Source organism: Gopherus evgoodei, chromosome 11, assembly GCF_007399415.2.
Source record: "Gopherus evgoodei ecotype Sinaloan lineage chromosome 11, rGopEvg1_v1.p, whole genome shotgun sequence".
Classification (NCBI taxonomy): domain Eukaryota; kingdom Metazoa; phylum Chordata; order Testudines; family Testudinidae; genus Gopherus; species Gopherus evgoodei.
The window spans coordinates 32,409,140-32,431,755 of record NC_044332.1 but is presented as its reverse complement, the minus strand read 5'-3'; the positions used below and the strand labels follow the sequence as shown (position 1 = coordinate 32,431,755).

The 22,616-nt window shown below is 39.3% G+C and overlaps 1 protein-coding gene across 1 annotated transcript in view; it reads left to right on the top strand.

Annotated features, from left to right (window-relative positions):
- The window catches only part of ZNF804A (zinc finger protein 804A), a 257,991-nt gene that overhangs the window by 171,908 nt on the left and 63,467 nt on the right, over window positions 1–22,616 (top strand). Inside the window, exon 2 of the mRNA XM_030580832.1 lies at window positions 14,133–14,276. Within this exon, the coding sequence (XP_030436692.1) occupies window positions 14,133–14,276 (144 nt within the window). The remainder of the gene's footprint in view (window positions 1–14,132; window positions 14,277–22,616) is intronic.

The window sequence follows — 22,616 nt, the reverse complement described above, 5'->3', positions numbered from 1 at the left end:
TCCTTAGAGGTTTTTAAGGTCAGGCTTGACAAAGCCCTGACTGGGATGATTTAATTGGGAATTGGTCCTGCTTTGAGCAGGGGGTTGGACTAGATGACCTCCTGAGGTTCCTTCCAACCCTGATAATCTATGATTCTATGAAGAGCAGTGAAGCCGTGGTAGCATGGGCTTCAGCACAGGTTGTACAAGCCCACCTAGGACCCTGGGTATTTATCTAGTGCATACTAAAGACCGGGCTGGCATTGCTTCACTGCTGTTGTTACTCATGCTAGTTACATTAAAGCTAACTTACGTAGTTCTACACATGCTGCAGTGACAGACATTCAAAATGTCTCTTTTGTCTTGGTGAGAGACACATCACCAAAAAATGTTCAGATTGCCATTCATGCTCCAAAAAACTCTAAATGCAAGAGGAGTTTGCTTAAAACCTTTTCTTTTGTACATATCCATGAGACCTGCTTTGGATCTGGACAAACAAGACCATCCTGGATCTGAACAGTTTTCCTCCAAAAGTGCCCCAATGAGCTCTCCATTGCACTTCGTTCCCTTCTTCCTCAAAGCATTCTTCAGCTGCTCCTGCTCACAAGTTTTCATTCATGAATGAAAGGGAAAGGATTCTGCCCCACTTTTCTAAAGAGCATAAATGCAGATCACTGTCTGAGGGACCAAGAAAGACAAAAAAAATATCCCTTCCAGTTGTCTTATATGGAACTGATACAGATGCAAGTTTCTGAGGAAGAGCAACACCAGTATATCCAGTTACATCTCTTTATCATTGCTGAATGAAGCGGTGGTCCCAGTTTTACCCTCTCCTCCCAATGACTATGAGACCATTTAATACCTGCTTCACAGGCTGGAAGAAGCACTAGGAAAACCAACGGAGGTAGTACAAGAAAAATCACACAACTGTTAGACATACTGCACACCTCTTTGCCAGAAAGCATCCAACCTTCGGCTCTGGGGCCCTCTGTCTGGGATCACACTGCTGCCTTTGTAATTTTTCAAATATCAGAATAGCTAATTTACGCTGTCATCTTTGTTCCTCCAGATACTTTCTTTTACTTCACTTCTGGTAGCAATGGAAAACTGAAGGAGAATGTTAGAGTGGTAAATATAGTAGATACTCTAGAGCTATCAGGTTTAAATCACTATTGTTGGAATGTAGGCACAGGATCCAGGTTAATAAAATAATAGATTTTAAGGCCAGAATGGACCATTATTTATTATTAATTATTATTATTTTATTTTATTTTATTAATGTTTGTATTACCATAGGACCTTGGAGCCTTAGTCATGGATCATCATCTAGTCTGACTTCCTGCATAACACAAGCCAAAGAACCTAACCCAATAATTTAAGCATCAAGCCTTTCCTTCTGGTTGGGCCATCGCACAGGTTCATAATTACAAACTGAATTTTTAGTTGGGTTTTGGAGCTAGTTGGTTTTGGCTGGGTATTGGAATTTTAGTTTTTACATCAGATACAGTCCCTGATCTTAACATTCCACCTATCTGCCCTTTCAGGATGAATTTTATTGAATAATACTGGAAGATTTTATTGAATAATGTTGGAAGACAGATATTCCTTCCCTGCAGGATAAGTGGAAATTTAGTGCTCCAGGACTGTAAACTAGAATCTCTCTCTTGGTTAAATTTCAGGCTGGAACTTTTTCCTATCTACTTCAAACAGAATTGAAGACAGACACATGCAAGCCTGTATATGATTGTTTTAGACCTGCCCGGTGCTAAGGTATCCTTTCAATGACTTGATATTGAAGTACTTGTGGCACATAACTTCATAACACATAAAGTAAGGCTAGTACTGATGGATCCCTGAAGCTATAAAAAGATAGAAGAAAGATGGTAAATTTCCATGAAAAGGTTTAATGGTCTGGAAAGCCATTGTAAAATGGAATCGGAAAAAAGGTCTGTAAAGAAAAATCATCGAGCCTTCTGTTGGGATTTCATCCAGCATTTACTTGAATAGACATCATTTTAAATTCTGAAGTGCTCTCTTCATAACAAACAAATTGACTGTGAAAACTCAGTGGACATATTTACTTTAATTCAAAATACAATTCCTCAGTAGGTCAAATGTATAATAGTCACACTTTGGAGTCATTGATTTGTATTAAATAACAAAAGGCTTAAGGTTATATATTTGAAAGGAAAATGGTTTGTAAATTGTAACCAATCAAAGATAAATTTAAAAAGGTGTTAAGAGGAACATATGCACTATGACAGAAAAAAGTCAGATTTTTAATTAAAGAGACTATTATATTGCCAAATTACTTTTATTTTAGAAAAATCTTTTAAAGGTGGAAACAAGTAAAATTAAAAATGATTTTTTCCCAAAGCCTAGAAAAAAAGAGGAATGTGGAACACTGAGATAAAAATAATATATTAATCATTAAATATGATTAAAATGTTACACAGTAGTCACAGGAAGGTGTGAGTTTGATTGATAAGAAGAATGTACTTCGTAATCATCATGGACCCTGATCCTGCAAATAATTTCATCCCTGCTAAGTTTTACACAGGAATAGTCCCATTGACCAGTCATGTGCATAAACTTAAGGACATGCATACTTGTCTGCATTATCAGGGCCCATTTTGTGTTTCCTGGCCATCATTTTTCTTTTCTTTTCACTTTTCTGTCTCTTGTGTTTTATTTTGTCTTGTTCTTGTTATTTAGATTCAATCTGTGACTAATAAAAATATTGGTTTTATGGAACATGCACCTTTTTTTTTCTCTCTGAAATTTCATATGCTGGTATGTGATGTGTCCCTCAATACTACCTGATAATGTCTATTTAACAAGGAGGTAGCTCAACATTCAGCAGAAATGGCCTATGTGAGTTCAAGGGGCCAATTGTAACCCATGGAAGTTTAAAATGTACATCAGAGCTGCCATCCTCTTTAATGAAGTGGGCTCTGGCGGGGTAGTAAAGATGTGGCCTATTACTTGGAACAAGATGGAGTACTTGTTGCTGGAACCAGTAGTCTCAGAGGGCTTGTCTTAACTAGGGTGTTTTCCTCTCAAGATAGTCATTTTTAAAGACTAGTCTGGACACTCCCAAAATGTATTTTTCTGGGCTAAAACCATTTACAGTTTACCTAGACTTTTCCCACAAATTTTTTTCTTTTAGCTCAGAACAAATGTTTGGAGAGTGTCCAGATTAGTTTTTACAAACAACTTAATCACCTCCAGTTAACTGGCAATCAGTTTACTTGAGGTAAAAAAAACCTTACATAGACCTACTCTCTGTAGGCTGCAGCCTGTACTGAAGATGACAAAAATTGTAATCTGCTTCATTTTATGCAAACTAAATGCACCCTTTGTGCTCAGTATTAGCATTCAATCCCATCTTCAGCTGGACAAAGTTAGGACATTTTATTAGGGACTAGGGGCCAGATTTTCAAAGTTATTTAGGCACCTAGTATGTTGATAGGTGCTTAGTGGAATTTTCAACAGTGCTGAAGCAGGTTATGTGCCTGACTCTTATTGAAATACCACTAGGTGCCTATCACCCTCCTTAGGCACCTGAATATCTTTGTATCTCTGGCCTTGGATGCTGACTTGGTCTGAGTGGCTGAAAAAAAGATTGAGAAGATGTAAAAAAAAACCATTCCCCTCTTCTGCATCTGTGCAGGGTGTCAAGCAACAATGGTAAAGAATCGCACAAAGAGGTACTTTCTCCTAACGCTGAGCCAGGAACATTCTAGGGGATTAATAGTGGTATACTTATTCCAATAGCTAACCTCACTCTTTCTGTTTTACTCCAGAGCATCTGTAGAACCTTCCTCAACCCTATTCTGCACGGACTGTATGAAGCTAATGCAAGTAAAGTAGAACAGCAGATACATGTTCCCACTTCATCATCCTGTCCACCAACCCACGACAGCCCCAATTTTACTAATAGTAACTATTTTTAAAAACTTGTGACAAGTAATGTTATATTTATCAATATAGTTCCTGATTTTAAAAAAGATGTTAAAGGACCAGACATCATAAATAATAACTGCGGCTGAGCTATATGCACAACTGTTAGCTGTAGTCGTGAAATCTTAATCAGGTTATTTTATAAGATGATCCATTTTAAGGTTTTGCAGATGAAAGTACTGTTAATGAGACAGACAAGACTGGTAACATATTGCTGTCTTATCACAAGCCTGCCAGAAATTTAGTTTAACCTTAATATTATGGACCATATTCTGCATTGATTCACACTTTATTGGGACTAATTCTGGCCCCAGTTCGAGCTCCATTGACTTCAGTGAGATAGAATGGGGTGCAGAAGTTGACCCTACATTTTTAATTTTCCATGATCAAGCTTCACTCAGGAATTTGGCCTTCCAGAATGATAGCATGGCACTAGTACATGGCTTATTGATATGATGTTTTAAAAACTGCTTCTAATTTTCCCCCAATAGTTTTTCTTTCTACCTGCAGATGAACCCCTGTATAAATATCTATTTGGAGCTTTAATACTGTTTATTAATATCTTAGCAGAGGGAAAAGATTTTAATAGGAGTTGAGTGCTCAATAGCTCTCACTTTTGGGCCTATTGTGTTTAATTACAGTATCCTATATAAATGTAGACAAAGTTTTACAAAACACAGTATGGTTCAGTGGGCTCAATTCCCAGATGGCTTAAGTAAAAACAATTCCAATTACTTAAATATTGCATAATCAAGACCTGGTTGGATAAGCCAGCAGGCTTACTATTAGCCCAACTAATCTGACTGAGTATACAGTCTAACATGAATCAAGAGGAGATTATGGAATGGTTTTGCTTTGTGTATTAAATCTCAAAAGCAGGAGGTTACTCATAAATTGGAGCAAATGATGTGCCTGTGTGATACAAGAGTCCTAGGATGGCACACTGATGTGCAGGTCTGCTGCACTGTGGAGATCCTGATGAGTTTTGTAGGTTCCTCTTTATGCAGATATTGGAGGTGCCCAGGCTCAGAGTGATCAGCAATTTCAATGTCCATTGAAGTAGCTATTCTTCTGACTCATAACTGGCTTGACAAACATGGTCTATCCCAGGTAGTTTCTGGTTTTACAGTTAAAGTGAGTCACACTCTGGATCTAGTTTTTGGATGGGTCTGGTGCTGAAGAGGCTATGATTATATAACTATATTATTGTCATGGACTGATCATTACCTCTTCCTGTCTACTGTTCTCTAGCTGGGATAAGGAAACTGTTTTAATGGTCTCCTAGAGAAGGCCAATGGAAGTTCCCTTCAAAATGCTATATGGGTATGCATACCCATGTATGTAGGTCATGCAGACTGACTCTTGGTGCTCTCTTAAAAGTGACAGATGTCAATTCTAGTCTGCCCAGTTACAATATCAGAATTTTAAGAATATTCGCCATAGGTATGTGGGAAATAAATAAATGATCTTTTGCCTCCTCCATAGTGTCTGAACACAGAAGAACAGTTCTAGGTGGAGGATAGGTTGGTTAATTTGAACTTCTACCATTTGGAAATTGGGAGAAAAGTGCTACTTTCACATAAAATTGTTCTGATTTGGATGGCACAGTCTGTGTCTGTAGGTACAGGACAAAATCTTGAGGAAGTGGACAAACTGTCTTTTCTGCTTAGATGTCAGCTAGTGATGATTTTCAGGAAATGCCTCTTCACTCGTCCCATGTTCCTGTTGGATAATAAAGTCACGAGATAGTGGGTCCCTTGCTGTTTGAGATTATCAGTGCCCCTCTGTCTTAGAGTAGGATGCCAGATAGTGTGAAAAAGTCACATTCAAGAAAATGTCACATGATGTTTGACTTACCAATTATAGACTGTAATTACATTCTCCATTTTATGGGCAAAATCAATAGTATGATAGCCAAGCGGCTATGGAAATATCTGCAGTCTTCAGGTTTCCTTGATCCTGGTCAGTCTGGTCAAATTTGGGTATGACACTGAAACTAACTAATGACCATGGTCAGTGATCTTCTTAAAATGTGGAGCTGACCTTGTTAAAAATCAATGAATAATGTAATGAATGTATTTAATTGTGAAATTACTTTGCATTGCTCATCGCCTGAGAGATGGGGGAGCTTTAAAAATAATTCATCTTATTATTATAATTAAATAATTATTATAATTTGGATTATGTTAGGTCTACTTCTTACTTTATTCCCTTAAGTCCATCATATAGATCACTCATTGCTTTCTTTCAAATCAATCAATCAGAATATGTGCAGATATTTAGACAAAACCATTAAATTCAAACAGTAATATCAATACAGATAATAAGAATGGCATTACTAAATTTTACATTTTATGCAGTGAAAGCTGCTTCTACACTCTTTCTTCATAAAGTACAAAAATTAATCTAATAGAAATGAAAGAATTACTATATTAATTATGCCCACAAGTATTCCAGTTAATTGGCTTTAGACAAAAGCCACTCTACAATTTTCCCCCCTCCATTTTCCTTTTCAAAAGAATATATTAAGCAGTATAACATTCCCTCATGTTAACATACATATTGTATAGAACACACACTTTTCTAAATATAACAGAGATGGAGGGTGAATGACAATTTCATTTTGTGATAACTTTTGAGGTTTCAAATTTTACTTTATTCTACATTGGAATGAAAACAAAACATTTCTAATAGTTTTGCAAAACAGAATTGTGTAAAAATGTTCATTATTGGATAAAAAATGTAAGGCTTTTGATTCAGATGACAAGAGAGTCCATCCAGGACTTCAGAAACCTTCCTTTTTGAAAACTTAATTAAAATTTGTTATGTCTGCATAAAACATTTTGCTTTGACAAAACAGCATATCTTACATTTAGTTGAAAATGTTCCAATCAGCTTGTGAAAGGTTGAATCCCCCTTCTGGGATGCCACCTGATGTACTGGGATATCACTGAGCCTACCTGCTCCACTAGCATGGGCTCCCTCTCCCTGTTTTGCTGAATTAGGCACTCTGGCCATGCACACCCACAAGTAGGGATGCACCAGTTGTAGAATCACACAGAGTCTGCAAACAGCTGTCTAGGAGAAGACTCAGCTAGGAAATTGCTTAAGATCTTAAGGATACTGGTAGCCTCTAAGGTGCCACAAGTACTCATGTTCTTTTTTCTGGTAACAAATAGTAATTTCTCACGCTAGATGTTGTTTTAGGCAAGTTTCAGAGTTACTGTGGCTTAGAGTTCCAGTTATTTCTCTTTACAGACTAGACTTCTGTCTTAGTCTGGACTCAGCCCTTGCCTTTCCCACCACTCAGTTCCTTTGTCTCTTCAAGTACTTTCAGCAGTCTTTCTTTCTTCTTGGGCAGGAAGACAATGGAGAAGAATCTTGTTTGCCTTACTTCCCAGCCTCAAATAGAATTTACATAAAGCAGGAAGCCTTTGTTTCCAGTAGAAATGTACCAACAGTGTCCAAGGTGGTACTTTTTACCAGGTGACATTATCACCTGACCTTGCAGTGTCAAAGAAACCATGAAACCAGGTTTATTTGCAATGTCCACAGGAAGGAGCTCCCGGAAGATGGGGATCTACATCTTGGAAGACTCATTGTCTTTTTCCTAATGGCCCATTAAGGCTGATTGCTTATGTCTAGTGGGCGTTTCCAAATTGTAATAGTCAATATTCCTAACTCCAGATACAGAAATGATACATGTATACAAATTGGATAATCACATTCAGTAAATCATAACCTTTCCAGTGCTATCTTACACGAGCCATCTTGCATAAAATATAGCTTAGTTATACCATATTCACATCATAAACATATTTCTATACAGAATATGGAGCATCACATCACACAGCTCTTTACTCACAATCTTATATGGCTAATTAAGAATTAGCCTTTGCCTAGTAGAGGCCTTTATCCTGCAAGATGCTGAGAACAGGGCATCCAACACCTAACAAGAGGTGCTCAGCACTTTCTAGGATCAACATACCAAGTGCACAGAGTACATTTTAGGTGTAGGCACATAGTGACACTGCAGGCCTGTTCCTGAAAGGTGCTGAAACAATATTTATTTATCTTTTTGCAGTCTTTGGAGCTGGGCCGGGGGAGAAAGTAACCTGAAATGTATACCCTCACTGTGTACCATTCCAATCTGTGATAACTTTGGAGCAATTAGCTTCCCGCCCCTTAAACTGGTGGCCTACCTGCTCTCTCAATTATCTTTTTTCTTTGGGGATGCTAACAAAGTGAGTCAATTCTCCACTCCTTTAATGCACAGAAAAATACCAGGCTCCTTGCATTTTCCCATCGACTGACCACCTCCAATTCAGCGGCATTAGGTCTCCAAACTTGGCTACTAGACACACTGCAGCACTAGTGTTTACTTCATTCTAAGGCCAAGAGAAATCCCCAAATGTACCATAATACCAGAAAATCCAGGCAGAATAGCAGCAAAGCAATCCCGTGTCCAGGTTAGTTACTGTTAGTATGCCAGCTGATCAGGTTTGTTCTTCATGAAAAATGGGAAAGGCTTGCAATAGTATTTGCACTGAGACGTAAAACCAAAGGTTTTGATCATTTGAGGTGTTTCCAGACTTCTAGAGCTTTTCTTTAAAAGTAGTGATGTTTCACCAGTGTTTTGGCCAGGTTCCATCTCTGGTTATTACATTCTGCCTACTTGGTTCCACTTGCAGTCTCAACTAGATGTAGTTGCTGCGACAGGTTTGGTCACAGAGACCCCCTTGGGACTGTCACCTGACGTGCTGGAATTACCTCTAAGCCAGTTTGGGACTCCAGAACCCTGCCTTGTTGAGCCAGACATGCTAGTCTGGTTCAACTAGCATGTCTGATCTATACCCAGGTCTGATCTACACCCCCAAAGCTGCAGACTTCAACCACAAACTGCTCAGCAAGTCACCTTTCTCCAGCATCCAGACACCCAGCTCCCAAAGGAATCCAAACCCCAAATAAATCTGTTTTATTCTGTATAAAACTTAAACATAGTAAACTCATAAATTTTCTGCCCTCTATAACACTGATATAGATTCATAGATTCTAGGACTGGAAGGGACCTCAAGAGGTCATCGAGTCCAGTCCCCTGCCCTCATGGCAGGACCAAATACTGTCTAGACCATCCGTGATAGACATTTATTTAACCTACTCTTAAATATCTCCAGAGGTGGAGATGCCACAACCTTCCTAGGCAGTTTATTCCAGTGTTTAACCACCCTGACAGTTAGGAACTTTTTCCTAATGTCCAACCTAAACCTCCCTTGCTGCAGTTTAAGCCCATTGCTTCTTGTTTTATCTTTAGAGGCTAAGATGAACACGTTTTCTCTCTCTTCCTTATGACACCCTTTTAGAGACCTGAAAACTGCAATCATGTCCTCTCTCAGTCTTCTCTTTTCCAAGCTAAACAAACCCAATTCTTTCAGCCTTCCTTCATAGGTCATATTCTCTAGACCTTTAATCATTCTTGTTGCTCTTCTCTGGACCCTCTCCAATTTCTCCACATCTTTCTTGAAATGTGGCACTCAGAACTGGACACAATACTCCAGTTGAGGCCTCACCAGTGCAGAGTAGAGTGGAAGAATGACTTCTTGTGTCTTGCTCACAACACATCTGTTAATGTATTGTGGCAAATTGCCAGCACTAATATAATGGGTCTTCTGCTTTCTCTTCTTGGGGAGGAGGGGGAGGTGGTTCAGGGTGCTGTTTCTTGCCCCTGAACTGGGATATTAATTGCCCCACTAATGTCCTAGAGGAGGGGAATGGAGAGTGAGGGACCCGGGCCTGCCCTCTACTCTGGGTCCCAGCCCAGGGGTCCTAGGGATAGCGGTAAACCACTTGAACTAGCGGTTCCTTCCCCTGGGCTACTTCCTTCTCCTGCCCTTCAGCTTGTGGGGGCTTCCTGCCCTCCCTCTGCTCAAGCCAGGTGTCCCTTAACCTAGGTTCTTTGTCTTCTTAGCCCACTGCAGCACTTCTCCAAACTTTCCTCTGCTTCCCGCCAAACTATTCTCTGCTCCAACACCAATCCACTCTGCTCCAACTCCTCCAAACTGCTCTCTGCTCCAACATCTTCCCTTGTCTAATTGAAGCAGGGGTTTTTTATCAGGTGACTGGCTTCAGGTGCTCTAATTGGCTTCCGATACTCTAATTGGCTTCAGGTGCTTTAATTAATCTATAGCAAACTTTCTTCCCTCTACAGGGAATAAGGCTCCCTTCTAACCCTCTCCTGCTGCCCTCTGGCCATGCTGTATCACAGCATCCCAGAATCATGTTTGCTTTTTTTGCAACAGCATCACACTGTTGACTCATATTTATCTTGTGGTCCACTATAACCCCTAGATCCGTTTCTGCTGTACTCCTTCCTAGACAGTCTCTTTCCATTTTGTATGTGTGAAACTGATTGTTCCTTCCTAAGTGTAGCACTTTGCATTTGTCTTTATTAAACTTCATCCTGTTTACCTCAGACCTTTCTCCAATTTGTCCAGATCATTTGACTTATGACCCTATTTTCCAAAGCAATTGCAATCTCCCTCTCAGTTTGATATCATCTGCAAACTTAATAAGCGTACTTTCTATGCCAATATCTAAGTCGTTGATGAAGATATTGAACAGAGCCGGTCCCAAACAGACCCCTGCAGAACCCCACAGGTTATACCTTTCTAGCAAGATTGGGAATCATTAATAACTATTCTCTGAGTATGGTTATCCAGCCAGTTATGCACCCACCTTATAGTAGCCCCATCTAAGTTGTATTTGCCTAGTTTATTGATAAGAATATCATGCGAGACCGTATCAAATGCCTTACTAAAGTCTCGGTATACCACATCCACCGCTTCTCCCTTATCCACAAGACTCATTATCCTATCAAAGAAAGCTATCAGTTTGGTTTGACACTATTTGTTCTTTACAAATCCATGCTGGTTATTCCCTATCACCTAATCACCTAAGTGTTTGCAGATGATTTCCTTAATCACTTGCTCCATTATCTTCCCTGGCACAACATAAACAAAAGTGATTTTCTTAAGTATAAAAAGTAGTATTTAAGTAATTTCAAGTAATATCAGACAGAACGAAGTATGTTATCAAGCAAAATAAAACAAAACATGCAAGCCTAAGCCTAATACGTTTAAGAAACTGAATACAGGTAAATCTCACCCTCAGAGATGTTCCAATAAGCTTCTTTCACAGACTAGACTCCTTCTTAGTCTGGGCCCAATCCTTTCCCTTGGTACAGACCTCATTAGTTACAGCTCAGCCTCCTTTGTTCTGTTCCACTTCCTTTTATAGTTTTGGCACAAGGCAGGAATCTTTTGTCTCTCTGGGTCCCCACTCCTCCTTCTAAATGGAAAAGCACCAGGCTTAAGATGGATTCAAGTACTAGGTGACACGATCACATGTCACTGGAAGACCTCATTCTCCATTCTTTCAGGGCTGGCTGGCACGTACCCAGGAAGATTTGTGAGTAATCAGAGCCATTCACAACCAACTGTCCTAGTCAATGGGAGCCATCAAGATTCCAAGACATCATTAGTGGCTCACACTTTACATAGTTGCAATAGGACTTCAGAGTAATACTTCATATTTCTAGCTTCAGATACAAGAATGACACATTCATACAAATAAGATGAACACACTCAGTAGATTATAAGCTTTGTAATGATACCTTACAAGAGACCTTTTGTATAAAGCATATTCCAGTTACATTATATTTACACTCATTAGCATATTTCCATAAACATATGGAGTGCAATGTCACAGTTGCATCTTTACTTTTGCTATATATTGTTGTATAGAATTGCGATGTATTTTTAGACATTTCATAGCATATTTCAATGGTAGTGATCCCTGTATAATGGCTGGTATGAGTCTCAGCACTAAGGCTGCATAAGAGTTGTGGTGGCCATGTGATTACCATGGTGCAAGGAACTGCTATTTCTGTTATGATGCATTGGCTCTGCCGAGTATAATTGCAAAGTAAACTTCATTTCAGTTATAGTGGCTCTGATTGTCTCACTCTTATGATAAGTAGTACTTTATACCAGAAGCAGTACCATTGACATCAATGAGGATATTAAAGAAATTAGGTGCTATTCCATGTGAGTAAGAGTAACAGAATCTGGCTCAGTGTTTGCTTTGTAAAGGGCTTTGCGATCCTCAAATGGAGTGTTATAGAAATGAAAAATAGCATCATCATGGTTTGTCACTGTTCCTGTCCTGCATATTCTTTCCACTTGCATGTTTCCCTCTAAACAGACTTATATAACATTCTAGAGCTGTAATACTGTTTTCATTTCATAAATCTCTCCACCCCTTGATTTTGCACCTCCACCAAGACTGGATGTGAATCCCTTTGGAGACCTCCTCCGCAACTCCAGACCAGTTTCTGCAGAGTGTTGCAAGACATTCCATCCCCTCAGAGATTGCCTGTAGTGGCCCCACTTCTACTCCAAACTCATCCAAACTAAGCTACTATAGAAATGATTTGAAATAGAGAGTTTCAAACATGTTAGTAACTGCAGGGTTTCCAGGCTAGGCCCCCATACACTATACATTTATTTCTAAATATAAAGTAGCACCTTTCATTCCTGGAACTGATAGCTCACTTGGTTTTTATATGAAACTTAATTTTTATAAAACATAAGAATCTAAAAAACATTTTTTAAAAATGTGTGATTTCCCCTTCCCTCATTAGAAACATTGAGCAATTTAGCTTCCATTCAAGACAAAATTCTGAGCTGATTTTGTTATTCTTTTCGTGACTCTAACCCCACAGTGCTATCTACTCTATCCTAACAGCAAATACTCAATCTGATTTTATTGTAACAAATGAAAGTAGATGATAAAATAGCTATGATTATGCTACTTGTGAATGAATCAACAATGACTGCCAGCTGCTCTGCCACTTTGAATTATATTGAAATAAGTACCATTTTAAGATGCAACTCTAAAACTGAAGTTACTATGATTGTTACTCCCATTATTTATTAAAAAAACACCTCTTCTGAACATTTTAGGAAACTCTATAACATATTGCAAATTTATACAAGCTATTTTAAAAACAGACGTTGCATGACATGCTTTTACAATTGTTAATAAATAAGTATAATAGGGAACATTTTAATTCATTTTTCAGAGGTAAGGTCAACATTAGGTGGTATGATTATAAAATAATTTTTCATAGTGTTTTTTTTCTTATTTTACTCCTTGAAAAAGGAGGTGGTTGTGAGAAACAGATTGATAGAAACTAAAGTTGGTTTAAGAAGCCTCATACTGATACAAATTTCCAAATAATTTACCAGACAAATGTATTCTTTCCTCAGTGTATGGACTTGGAGTAATTAACATTTATACCATTTATTCTGATCTCACAAACAGTGCTACAAATTGGGAGTAATACCACGGAAGTCAATGGAGTTACCCTGATGTCAAACTGACCGGAGATCAGAATCAGACACTGACTATGGTCTTCAAGAACAGGCCATAGTATAGTCAGTGTATCTAGGAAAGAAAACATCAAATAGGGATTTATAGAATTTATTCTCCAATAGCAAACCAGATTATTTTTAACCCTGTTTCTTTGCAAGATGTTAATATATGAATGACAAGCAGAGCTGTATTTCTTTTTTACCGATGACAAATAACAAATTGAGGGAAAAAATCATTAAACCTCCATCACAGAAATGATCCTTTAATTTATCTATGGGTGTATATTTTCAGATAGATCATTCTAATGGGGTTTTTTATTATTATTTTTTTAATTTTGTATCATCATCATTCATTGGAATTGTCCTGTAACCAGAATAGATTAGTGATTTTTTGTCTTGGTTAGGTTCACTATATGCTGAACATTTTAAGCATTGGTTATTTGACAGAAATTAACATTAACGTGACCTTAGGCATGATAAATATTTGGCCTTTTTGGACAGAACTTTAAACAAATTGCTTCTCTAGACTGGCATCTGTCTGATACCCTAAAACTAGCCTTCAGTTGTGCAGCAAATTGGAAAGTGCACAACTGTGTACCTCTCACTGAAAATATGTGCAGTGTGACCTGGTAAATATGTGCAGAAATTTAGTTATAGCAGTGTCAATGTTGACAAATATAATTAAAATAAAGAGCACAAATCCAATTTCTAGCATCAGAAGGACAACTAAAGTTCTGCTGTTTTTTTGTTTTTTTTCAGGATTATGCTGAAAAGGAGAACACAATAGCAAAAGCCCTGGAAGACCTTAAGGCCAACTTCTACTGTGAACTCTGTGACAAACAGTACTACAAACACCAGGAGTTTGACAATCACATTAACTCATATGACCATGCTCACAAACAGGTAAGACGAATCTGCTAGATATGTAGTCATTCCAGGTGGCATTTTCAAAGCCACCTATGGGATTTGGACACCCAGGATGATCTCCCGGCCCTGCAGAAGTCAATGGGACTTTGGCCATTTACTTCAGTAGGCAGGATTTCTCCACCAATTTTCATTAAAATTAGTGAGGAACTGGGTGTCCAAATCCCTGAGGTGACTGAAAATAGCAGGCTTCAACTATGTCCATAGTTAGCAATCCCTAGAACTGAGAATTGAAATGTGCAGTTTGCTTAGAAATAAATCTTAAAAGATGTTTTGACAAGAGAACCTCCAAGATCACCTGACTGTGAGAGAAAATGCCCAGTTCTATGGGAACTGTGAGCATTCTAAAAGTGAATGGAAGCAGGCAGTGATGAAACATACTCAGGAAAAAACAGAATGTAAAATTCAGTGGTTCTCAGTTTCTCAGTAGTTTGGCATATAATAAATATTGTAGTCTATTAGTTAAACGTGCCATGGGAAACAGTTTTTACCATAGATGCAGATAGGAAATTCTCATCACAGTTGATTCTACAGGATTGGAGAACTTATTGCTAAGTTTTCTTTTACCGCCAATTACATTTCTCAGAAGAATTGTAATTGTTTTTTTTTAATGGATCAATGATAAAAATATAAAGAAGAATACACAGGTTTTTTTACTCACAGCTAGCTATGAGCTAAGTGTAAACTCTGAAATGCACATTTTCAATACTAATCTTCCCTAAAATACTGCATGCCGCTATGATTATTTATGTTGCTACAGGGAATACTGAATTCATAGTAAGAAGCAAGGCAGTGGAATCACTGGACCATAGGAACTGTGTTACAGGATAGGACCATTAGTCTATCTAATTCAGTATTCTGTCTCCGACAGTGATCAGAACTGTATGCGTCAGAGTAAGGTGTAAAAAATATTTTAGATATTATTTCCTTATTCGTAGTTTCAGCTGGATAGTTTTATTTGATGACTTTGATTCCTTGAGCTAGAAAGTGCATAAAGAGTGAAGTGTAGGTATCACTACACCAAACATAGTGCTGAGTCTCCTATGTTGCTTGCAAGTTTACCAAACATTTATCTCTGTTGTACTCTCATGGACCTCTCTGTGCCACTTGCACCATCATCTAACACCACCACATTCTCCAGAATGAAAGTTGCCCTGCCTTTTTTTCCTTCCAAAGCATCTTCCTGGGACACATCATTTCTCTCTCTCTCATCACTAGCAGGGGTAAACACTACATTTTTAATTAGGTAGTACACCCATTACTCTATCAGCCCTTAAATGGTTTATAATTAGAGTTTATGTAGAAGCCTACAGAGATCCAGCATCTTTTTCACAAAAGCCTCCTGTTAAAGGCAGGAGAGAAAGATACTTTAAATGAGAAACTAATTTTGTTTTTTGTAATACCATGCTGTAGTCATTTGTTGGCAGAGTTTCAAAAATTGGGCTACAATTAACTGTTCTGCATTTTTATTTGTGCAACAGATGTGCAGAATACCTGGCAACTCATAAAAATGATGGTGGATGTACGAAAATAACTGTAGAAGCTTTGGCTATGTGCAATGAATTTCCCTTTTGGAATTTAGTGTCGACCACTTAAATCCCATGTATATTCTTTCATTATGAGGAACATGAATCAAGCCATTACAGCAGAACAATATATAGTATTAAAAGTAATCTATCCAGGGGTGATTTCTTAAATAAAAAGCAAATTTATAAAAAGAAAATGGGTTAAATCTCCTGTGAACTTTAGATAAGACACAAAAAATAATGAATATCGATCTTCCTCTAAGGGCAGGATTTTCTGATTCTTTCCTTCATAGGATTTATACCTTCACTGGCCTCTGCCAGACAGGATTCTAAGGTGGATAGAGCATTGAGCCAAACTTTATGGCAGTTTCTGTGTTCCTTTGATACTAAATTTAACCCATCAGGTTTTTTTAAACAGTTTTCATAAAATGAGCTGATCCTAACTTCAGGGAAAAAGCAAGACTGAGACTCAATAGGAACTGTCACTGACACCATACTGAGTTCTCTGTCCCCAACAGGGACAGAACAAGCCAACTCAGCAGCACTCTCAGCCTGTGCCAAATTTTTAAAGCAAAGAGGTCTCACCAAAGACTGCAGCATTTAGTCTTTTCTCTATTGGTTATAGATGGGATGAGAAAACAGTGTTTTGGATCCTAGATGTCAGGAGTGATGCCGAATAAAGACTAGTGTTCAAAAGTTAATATTTTTATGTATTTATTTGTAATGCAGTGGTTTCAAAACGTGCTAGGCACTATACCTATATATGGGAAGAAGGGCTGGTGCAACCATTTCGGTGACCTAGGCGGTCGCCTAGGGTACTGGCATTTGGGGTCGCCATTTTCTTCAGAAGCGACCACGGCGGCTGGATCTTCAGCTGCCCCGGTCGCCGCCAGCATTTAGGGGGAGGGAGCTGGGGCAGGGGAACGTGGGGAGGGCCTCCTGCAGCAAGGAAGGGAGGGCGGCATGCAGGGGAACTCCCCGCCCCAGCTCACCTCTGCCCCGCCTCCTCCCCAAGCACGTCGTGGCCGCTTCACTTCTCTCACCTCCCAGGCTTGCGACGCCAATCAGCTTAGGCGCTGCAAGCCTGGGAGGCAGGAGAAGTGAAGCAGCAATGGCATGCTCGGGGTGCTCGTGCTCATGCGCGGAGCAGGGGTGAGCTGGGGCGGGAGGGGTGCCTCAGGGTGGACAGTGGGGACAGTGGACAGCAAGGGGGGCGCCTCAGGGCAGAAGGGAGGAGCTGCTGCGGGGCGGCGCCTCAGGGCGTGGGCGTGGGGGGGAAGAGTGCAAGATGGAAGTTTCGCCTAGGGCGCGAAACATCCTTGCACCGGCCCTGATGGGAAGGCATAGCCCTTATGAAATTTCAGCCCAAAAGGGGGAGGATATTTTGTAATGCCAGCTGATCATATGAGATTTCAGTCTGCATCCAAATAACAACCAGAAGCTAGTCCCCTTCACATTTTAGATCAACTGTGAATACAATACCTTACTCTTAGGGATTCAGATGCAAATTTGCAGTCTGAGTCCATCTGTAGAACAAAGTGCGTCCAAACAAAGTGATAATTCTCTTTACTAACCCTGGCAAATTAGGATATTGTTCCTGAAATAATAGTAATACAGAATATTTATCCTTATGTTGTGATTTTCATCTGTTGATGTCAAATTGTCTTAGAAAGTTGGGTAAGCATCACAATCCCCTTGATGTCTGAAGTTGTGTGTGCTCAACACTGCTGAAATTCAGACCACTTATACAGCTGCCTAAATATAGCATTGCTAACTTGGGAATCTGCTGTGTCAAGCTTCAATATGATGATTTTCTGATTTTTTCCCCCAAGTTTTTGAAAGAGACAAGGTTCTTTTTGCATTTTTTTAATCAAGTACATTCTGCCTGTCAGTGCCCTCTTCAGGCATACCTGGTGAACCTCACTGTCTTTGCCTTCCACAATCTTCCATCTTCATGCTAAGAGTCAGAGGTTTTTTTGCCCTTGGATTTATTTTTGCCACCATCTCCCCTCTACCTTCCTTTCTATCTGTCAAGGATAGAAAATTCTGGGGAGAATGTTGATATAGCCTGAGAATTCTCCTTCTCTAACAGTAGAGTCTTAGCTGTGCTAGTGCTTCAGCAGGTGAATTAAGCCTAACTGGAAAATTCAAGAACTCTCATACCTATGTTCAGCTCTATGCTCTGCCAGGCAGGTCTTTCCCCCCTCAGCTTCCATGATGTCATTTTTGGTGGCTTCCACTCAGCAGGCACCTAATAGTCATTTCACCAGGCCAGTTGTCTAACTATTCTCTCATTGGCTTTCCCACAAGACAAAGTTCTGGACTTTGTTGTGTTCGCCATCCATACAGAGAAGTTAGATAAAAACATAAATACTCATGGTGAAAGGTTGCTACATAACACAACTTTATTTCTCAGTCTTCAGAATAACACACAAGAACCCCAAAACAGACATAAAGCAGTCTGTTCCCTAAAAATAGAGAGGCACAACTCACCCCACCTTATTCTAAACTGGCTGCAGAACTGACTCAGCTGACCCAGATCACATGGCTTCCTTCAGAGACCCCTATCCTGCAAGCTGGACCCGGAAATCTCTCACATGTAAAGATGTAGCTTGTCATTTTTTAAAACCAGTTTCCAGTATACAACAGACTGCAGAGCAGCTATCCATAATCCCAGTGCCATCAAGATTTAATGCTATCTGGATGATCTACTGGTGATAGCACGATGATGCTACAAAGTGACAGGTAACCAAACCATCAAATTCCTAGGGTCTGGTGGTCTCATGGTGACCCATCAGGAGATTGCCCTTATCCCCTCTCAGGAACTGTTGCAGTTGGACATTACTGAAAAAGGATGTTCTTTAAGACTTGCTATTTTCCAGCAGTTTATAGCCTGATGGAGCAGCAGAATAGAGAATAATAAAACTATTTATCTATTTGTAATTTTGTCCTCTTTGAATGGGAGCCTTACTACTTTGTCAAGACGTGACCTGATTTCTTGTGTTTGACAAGTCTGAATATCTGGCTTCATGATCATGGTAAGGGATCTTTCTCTTCAGGTGAGAAAGAGAGAGACATCAGAGCACCTTTTTTTCTTGAGGTTCAGGCTGTTGCCTCAAGATCTAATTTATTTTAGTGTTTTCTTGTTCTTAGCTTTGACCACAAGATCTGGGGAGTAACATCAGTACAGTTCACCAGTGCATCTGTAAAGGGTGCTTACAAGATGTGTGTCCAGGGAAAAAAATTCCTGCCTCAGGGACTTGAAAAAGAAAAAAGAAACCCAAGCAGTTCCAAGCACAAGGGAACAACAGCAGATTCCCATTCAGAGATGACAAACTCAGAGGTAAGGACGCTAAGCATTATCATTTAGCTCACTGTTTCACAGTGAGTCTAAATAGCTTGTCCAGGGTCCATGGCAGATGTGGTAATAGAATCTAGCTCTTCAAACTCCTGGGCTACTATTCAAACCATAGGATGACCCTGTTGCTCTTCTGTTGATAAGGAAGCATAGGATGAACACAGTGTTTGTCACTGAATCTTTTCTTTTTTGGTCACATCAATTAAAACTGCAGTAACGATGATCCTCTATTTATAAAAAAATATTTGCTTCAAGTATAGGGTTATGTGCCTTATCTCTTCTGACATAGAAAATAGCGATTACATTCATTTAGTGGATTGTGAAGACTCTGGATGTATTTCTGTCTGGGAAACTGTCAGCAATGTTACCTATAACTTTCTGACATGAGGGAAAAATGAGAATTCCTGTAGGTGTTGCTCAGAACATTTCAGTGTTGGAGCGGCAGCTGAATATACAGTATATGGCAATAAATGACCATCCAACAGCCCGTGAGAGTCAGCCTAGTGCAGTGTTTTGTTTTGTCAGTGAGGAAGGCCAGATCACACAACGTCTCCTGAATCAGTTGTTCCTTTAGGGACTTTTGTTTCTACAAGAACAAAGTGATTTTATTTCTGAATTTGAAAGCCTGCAGTTCCATACTGGAACCTCTGATTATGGAGAATACCTACAATATAGCCATTTGGAAAGGAGTCTTTGCTAGTTTTTGGGTGTTTATAACATCACAAACTACTTGTGAACTAACACATAACAAGAAGAAGGGTGAAAATGAGATCAGTTTTACAAAACCCCAATTTTACTAAGGTTTCAGATACCCCCCCCCCCCAAGACATTTTAAACTTAAGGTTATGTGCACCTGTTTGGAAACAAATGTAGGGCAGCCGATAATACAGTGATGGATGTTAACATGCTGACCACTGTCAATCTATGCTATCAATTGTCTAATTCCTTAGACAACGTAAAAACAAAAAAACCCACCAAACCCTTGCAGTCATCTTTTAAGCTTCATTAAAAAAAAATAAAAAATCAAGATGTGTGGATATTTTCTGTCTTTGTGAAAATAAATAAATAAATATCCTCATCCATCATAGTGGATTTTTTCCTGTGCCAACTTCCATCATTCTTTCCTCTACCAACTGCCATTCACAACATCCAAACATCATTGTTTTAAGAAGAAACTATGTTGTTTGAAAGGGATAATGAACACCACAGCCCGCATTAACTTCACTTGAAACAAAACACGCTGTGTGTCTCCACTTTTCCATAACCAAAAGTTTCTTTAAAAAAAACGAACAAACCCTAAACTTTTCAACAAAGATTGTGATGAACAAAGTGTCTGTCCCAGGATGCATATCCATTAGGGCTACATATGAGATTAAAGGTATTTCCCTATTCTACGTAAGTTAACCAGAGCTATTGTGACCTTGCGGGTTTTCTGAAGGGAAATTCTCCATCAAGATCTATGCAAGAGAATGACTTGGAGCGCAGACTATATCTATTATACATCAGAAAATGCAAATAGATGTGTGGTTGTCAGCAGAGACAGCATTTGGGGAAAAACAGCTATAAGCAGTGGGGTGTTGGAACCTGATCTTTCTGTTATGATACCTCACTGCTTTTTAATCCCTGTAACCTCAAAATGACAGAGGGAACGTATCAGACATAGGAATTTTGCTTTGAATTTGATAATTTTTTTTCTGTTACATTTGCTGTACAAGATTGAAAACAAAGCAACCTTCCAGTATATTTAGGGGTGATAAAACAAACCTCCATAAAATGTATTGTAATGAATCTGCTGAGCATGAATAGGGTATTGCAATCAATCTGCTGATCGTGAATTTGCTGCTGCCCTGCTGGGTCCTGACTGGAGGATGATAGACATGGACAAAGGTCCTATATCAATGGGGAGGGAAATTTGAGATCTAGAGGGACAGTGACAAAAGCAGCTGTAACCTGATGGCTGCTCCAGGTAATGGTGCTGGGTCTCTAGGTCTGTTTATGGTTGAGTTAATCTTGGATTAAGAATAACGGGATTTATGTACATTGTATAGATAAGAACATGTATGTAGAGTAAATAAACATACACCAGACTAGCTTCCATAGCATAAAATTCTAACAATGGAAACTGACCTGCTGCAAAGCCCTAAAATCAACCACTTCTTCTCTGACAACCAACAATATTTTATATTATTTTTTTCATGTCTATTCTAGATACGTCACATTCACATTACTGACATAGGATCAGGCTAAGGCAGCAAACTGTCTTGAGAGTGTTATCATTGCCACAAAATACAGACTAGCTATTACTCACACCATCTTGGAACACTTGGCTTTTCAAATGTTGTCCTGTATTACAGCTGGATACTGGAACTAGGCCCTGTTCAAAGTGAAACCTTAAAAGCTTCAAAGACTCCAGAACTCTTCCACATACAAAACAAATCCAAGATTATAGACACAATATAGCAGACCAGAGTTTGGTGACACCATAAAGGTGGGGTTCCATTTGGCCACCTTTTTTATAAAGTGAGGATGCTGAACTTTTTCACTTCATTTTCATATCTTGCTCTTCCTGGTTCTGTTACATACATCCTGCTTTACCTTCACCCGGTGAGTGCTTTGTGGAGATTCAGGTCTCCTATAACTCGCTGAGGGAGCAGCCTGGAGGCAGAGCCTGAGGAAGGCCATTGTCTGCAGCATCACTCTCTTAAAGACACAGACAATTCCAATGCACTTGAATTCTGACTGATTCAGCGTTAGCTTTTGCTGGGCCACTAATGAACCTTGAAACCTGCTTAAAAAGGAGGAGTTGTCATAATATAATTCCCAATTCTGGACCTTAGCGTCCAAAATATGGGTATTAGCATGAATTCCCCTAAGCTTAATTACCAGCTTAGATCTGATAGGCTGCCACCAATCAGGACTTAGAGTAGAGCGCCTGATCAACTCTAGTCTCCCCCAAAAACCTTCCCTGGGGGTCCTAAGACCCAAATTCCCTGGGTCTCACAACAAAGGGGAATAAACCATTTCCTTCCCCCTCAGCTCCTTCCCGCCCTGGGAACACCAGGAGATCACCTGATTCAACTCCGTGAATCTAACACAAAGAGGAACTTTACCCTTCCCTCCCTCAGGCAATACAGACTCAAGCTTCTTTGAGCCTTAACTAGGAGAAAACACTCAAACAGGTCTTAAAGCAAAGCTTTTAATAAAAAAAGAAAGAAAAAAGTAACAGGTTTATCTCTGCACTTTAGATGGTAAAAAGTTACAGGGTCTTTCAACTTATGAACAATAGAAAGAAACTTTCTCCAGCAGAAACACAATTTAAGCTACTTCCAGCAAGTACACATATGCAAATGAAAAAGAAAACAAATTAAAGGCTATGATCGCCTTTTCTACTTACAATTCTGAACAGATAAGAGACTGTAGCAGGCAGATTGGCAG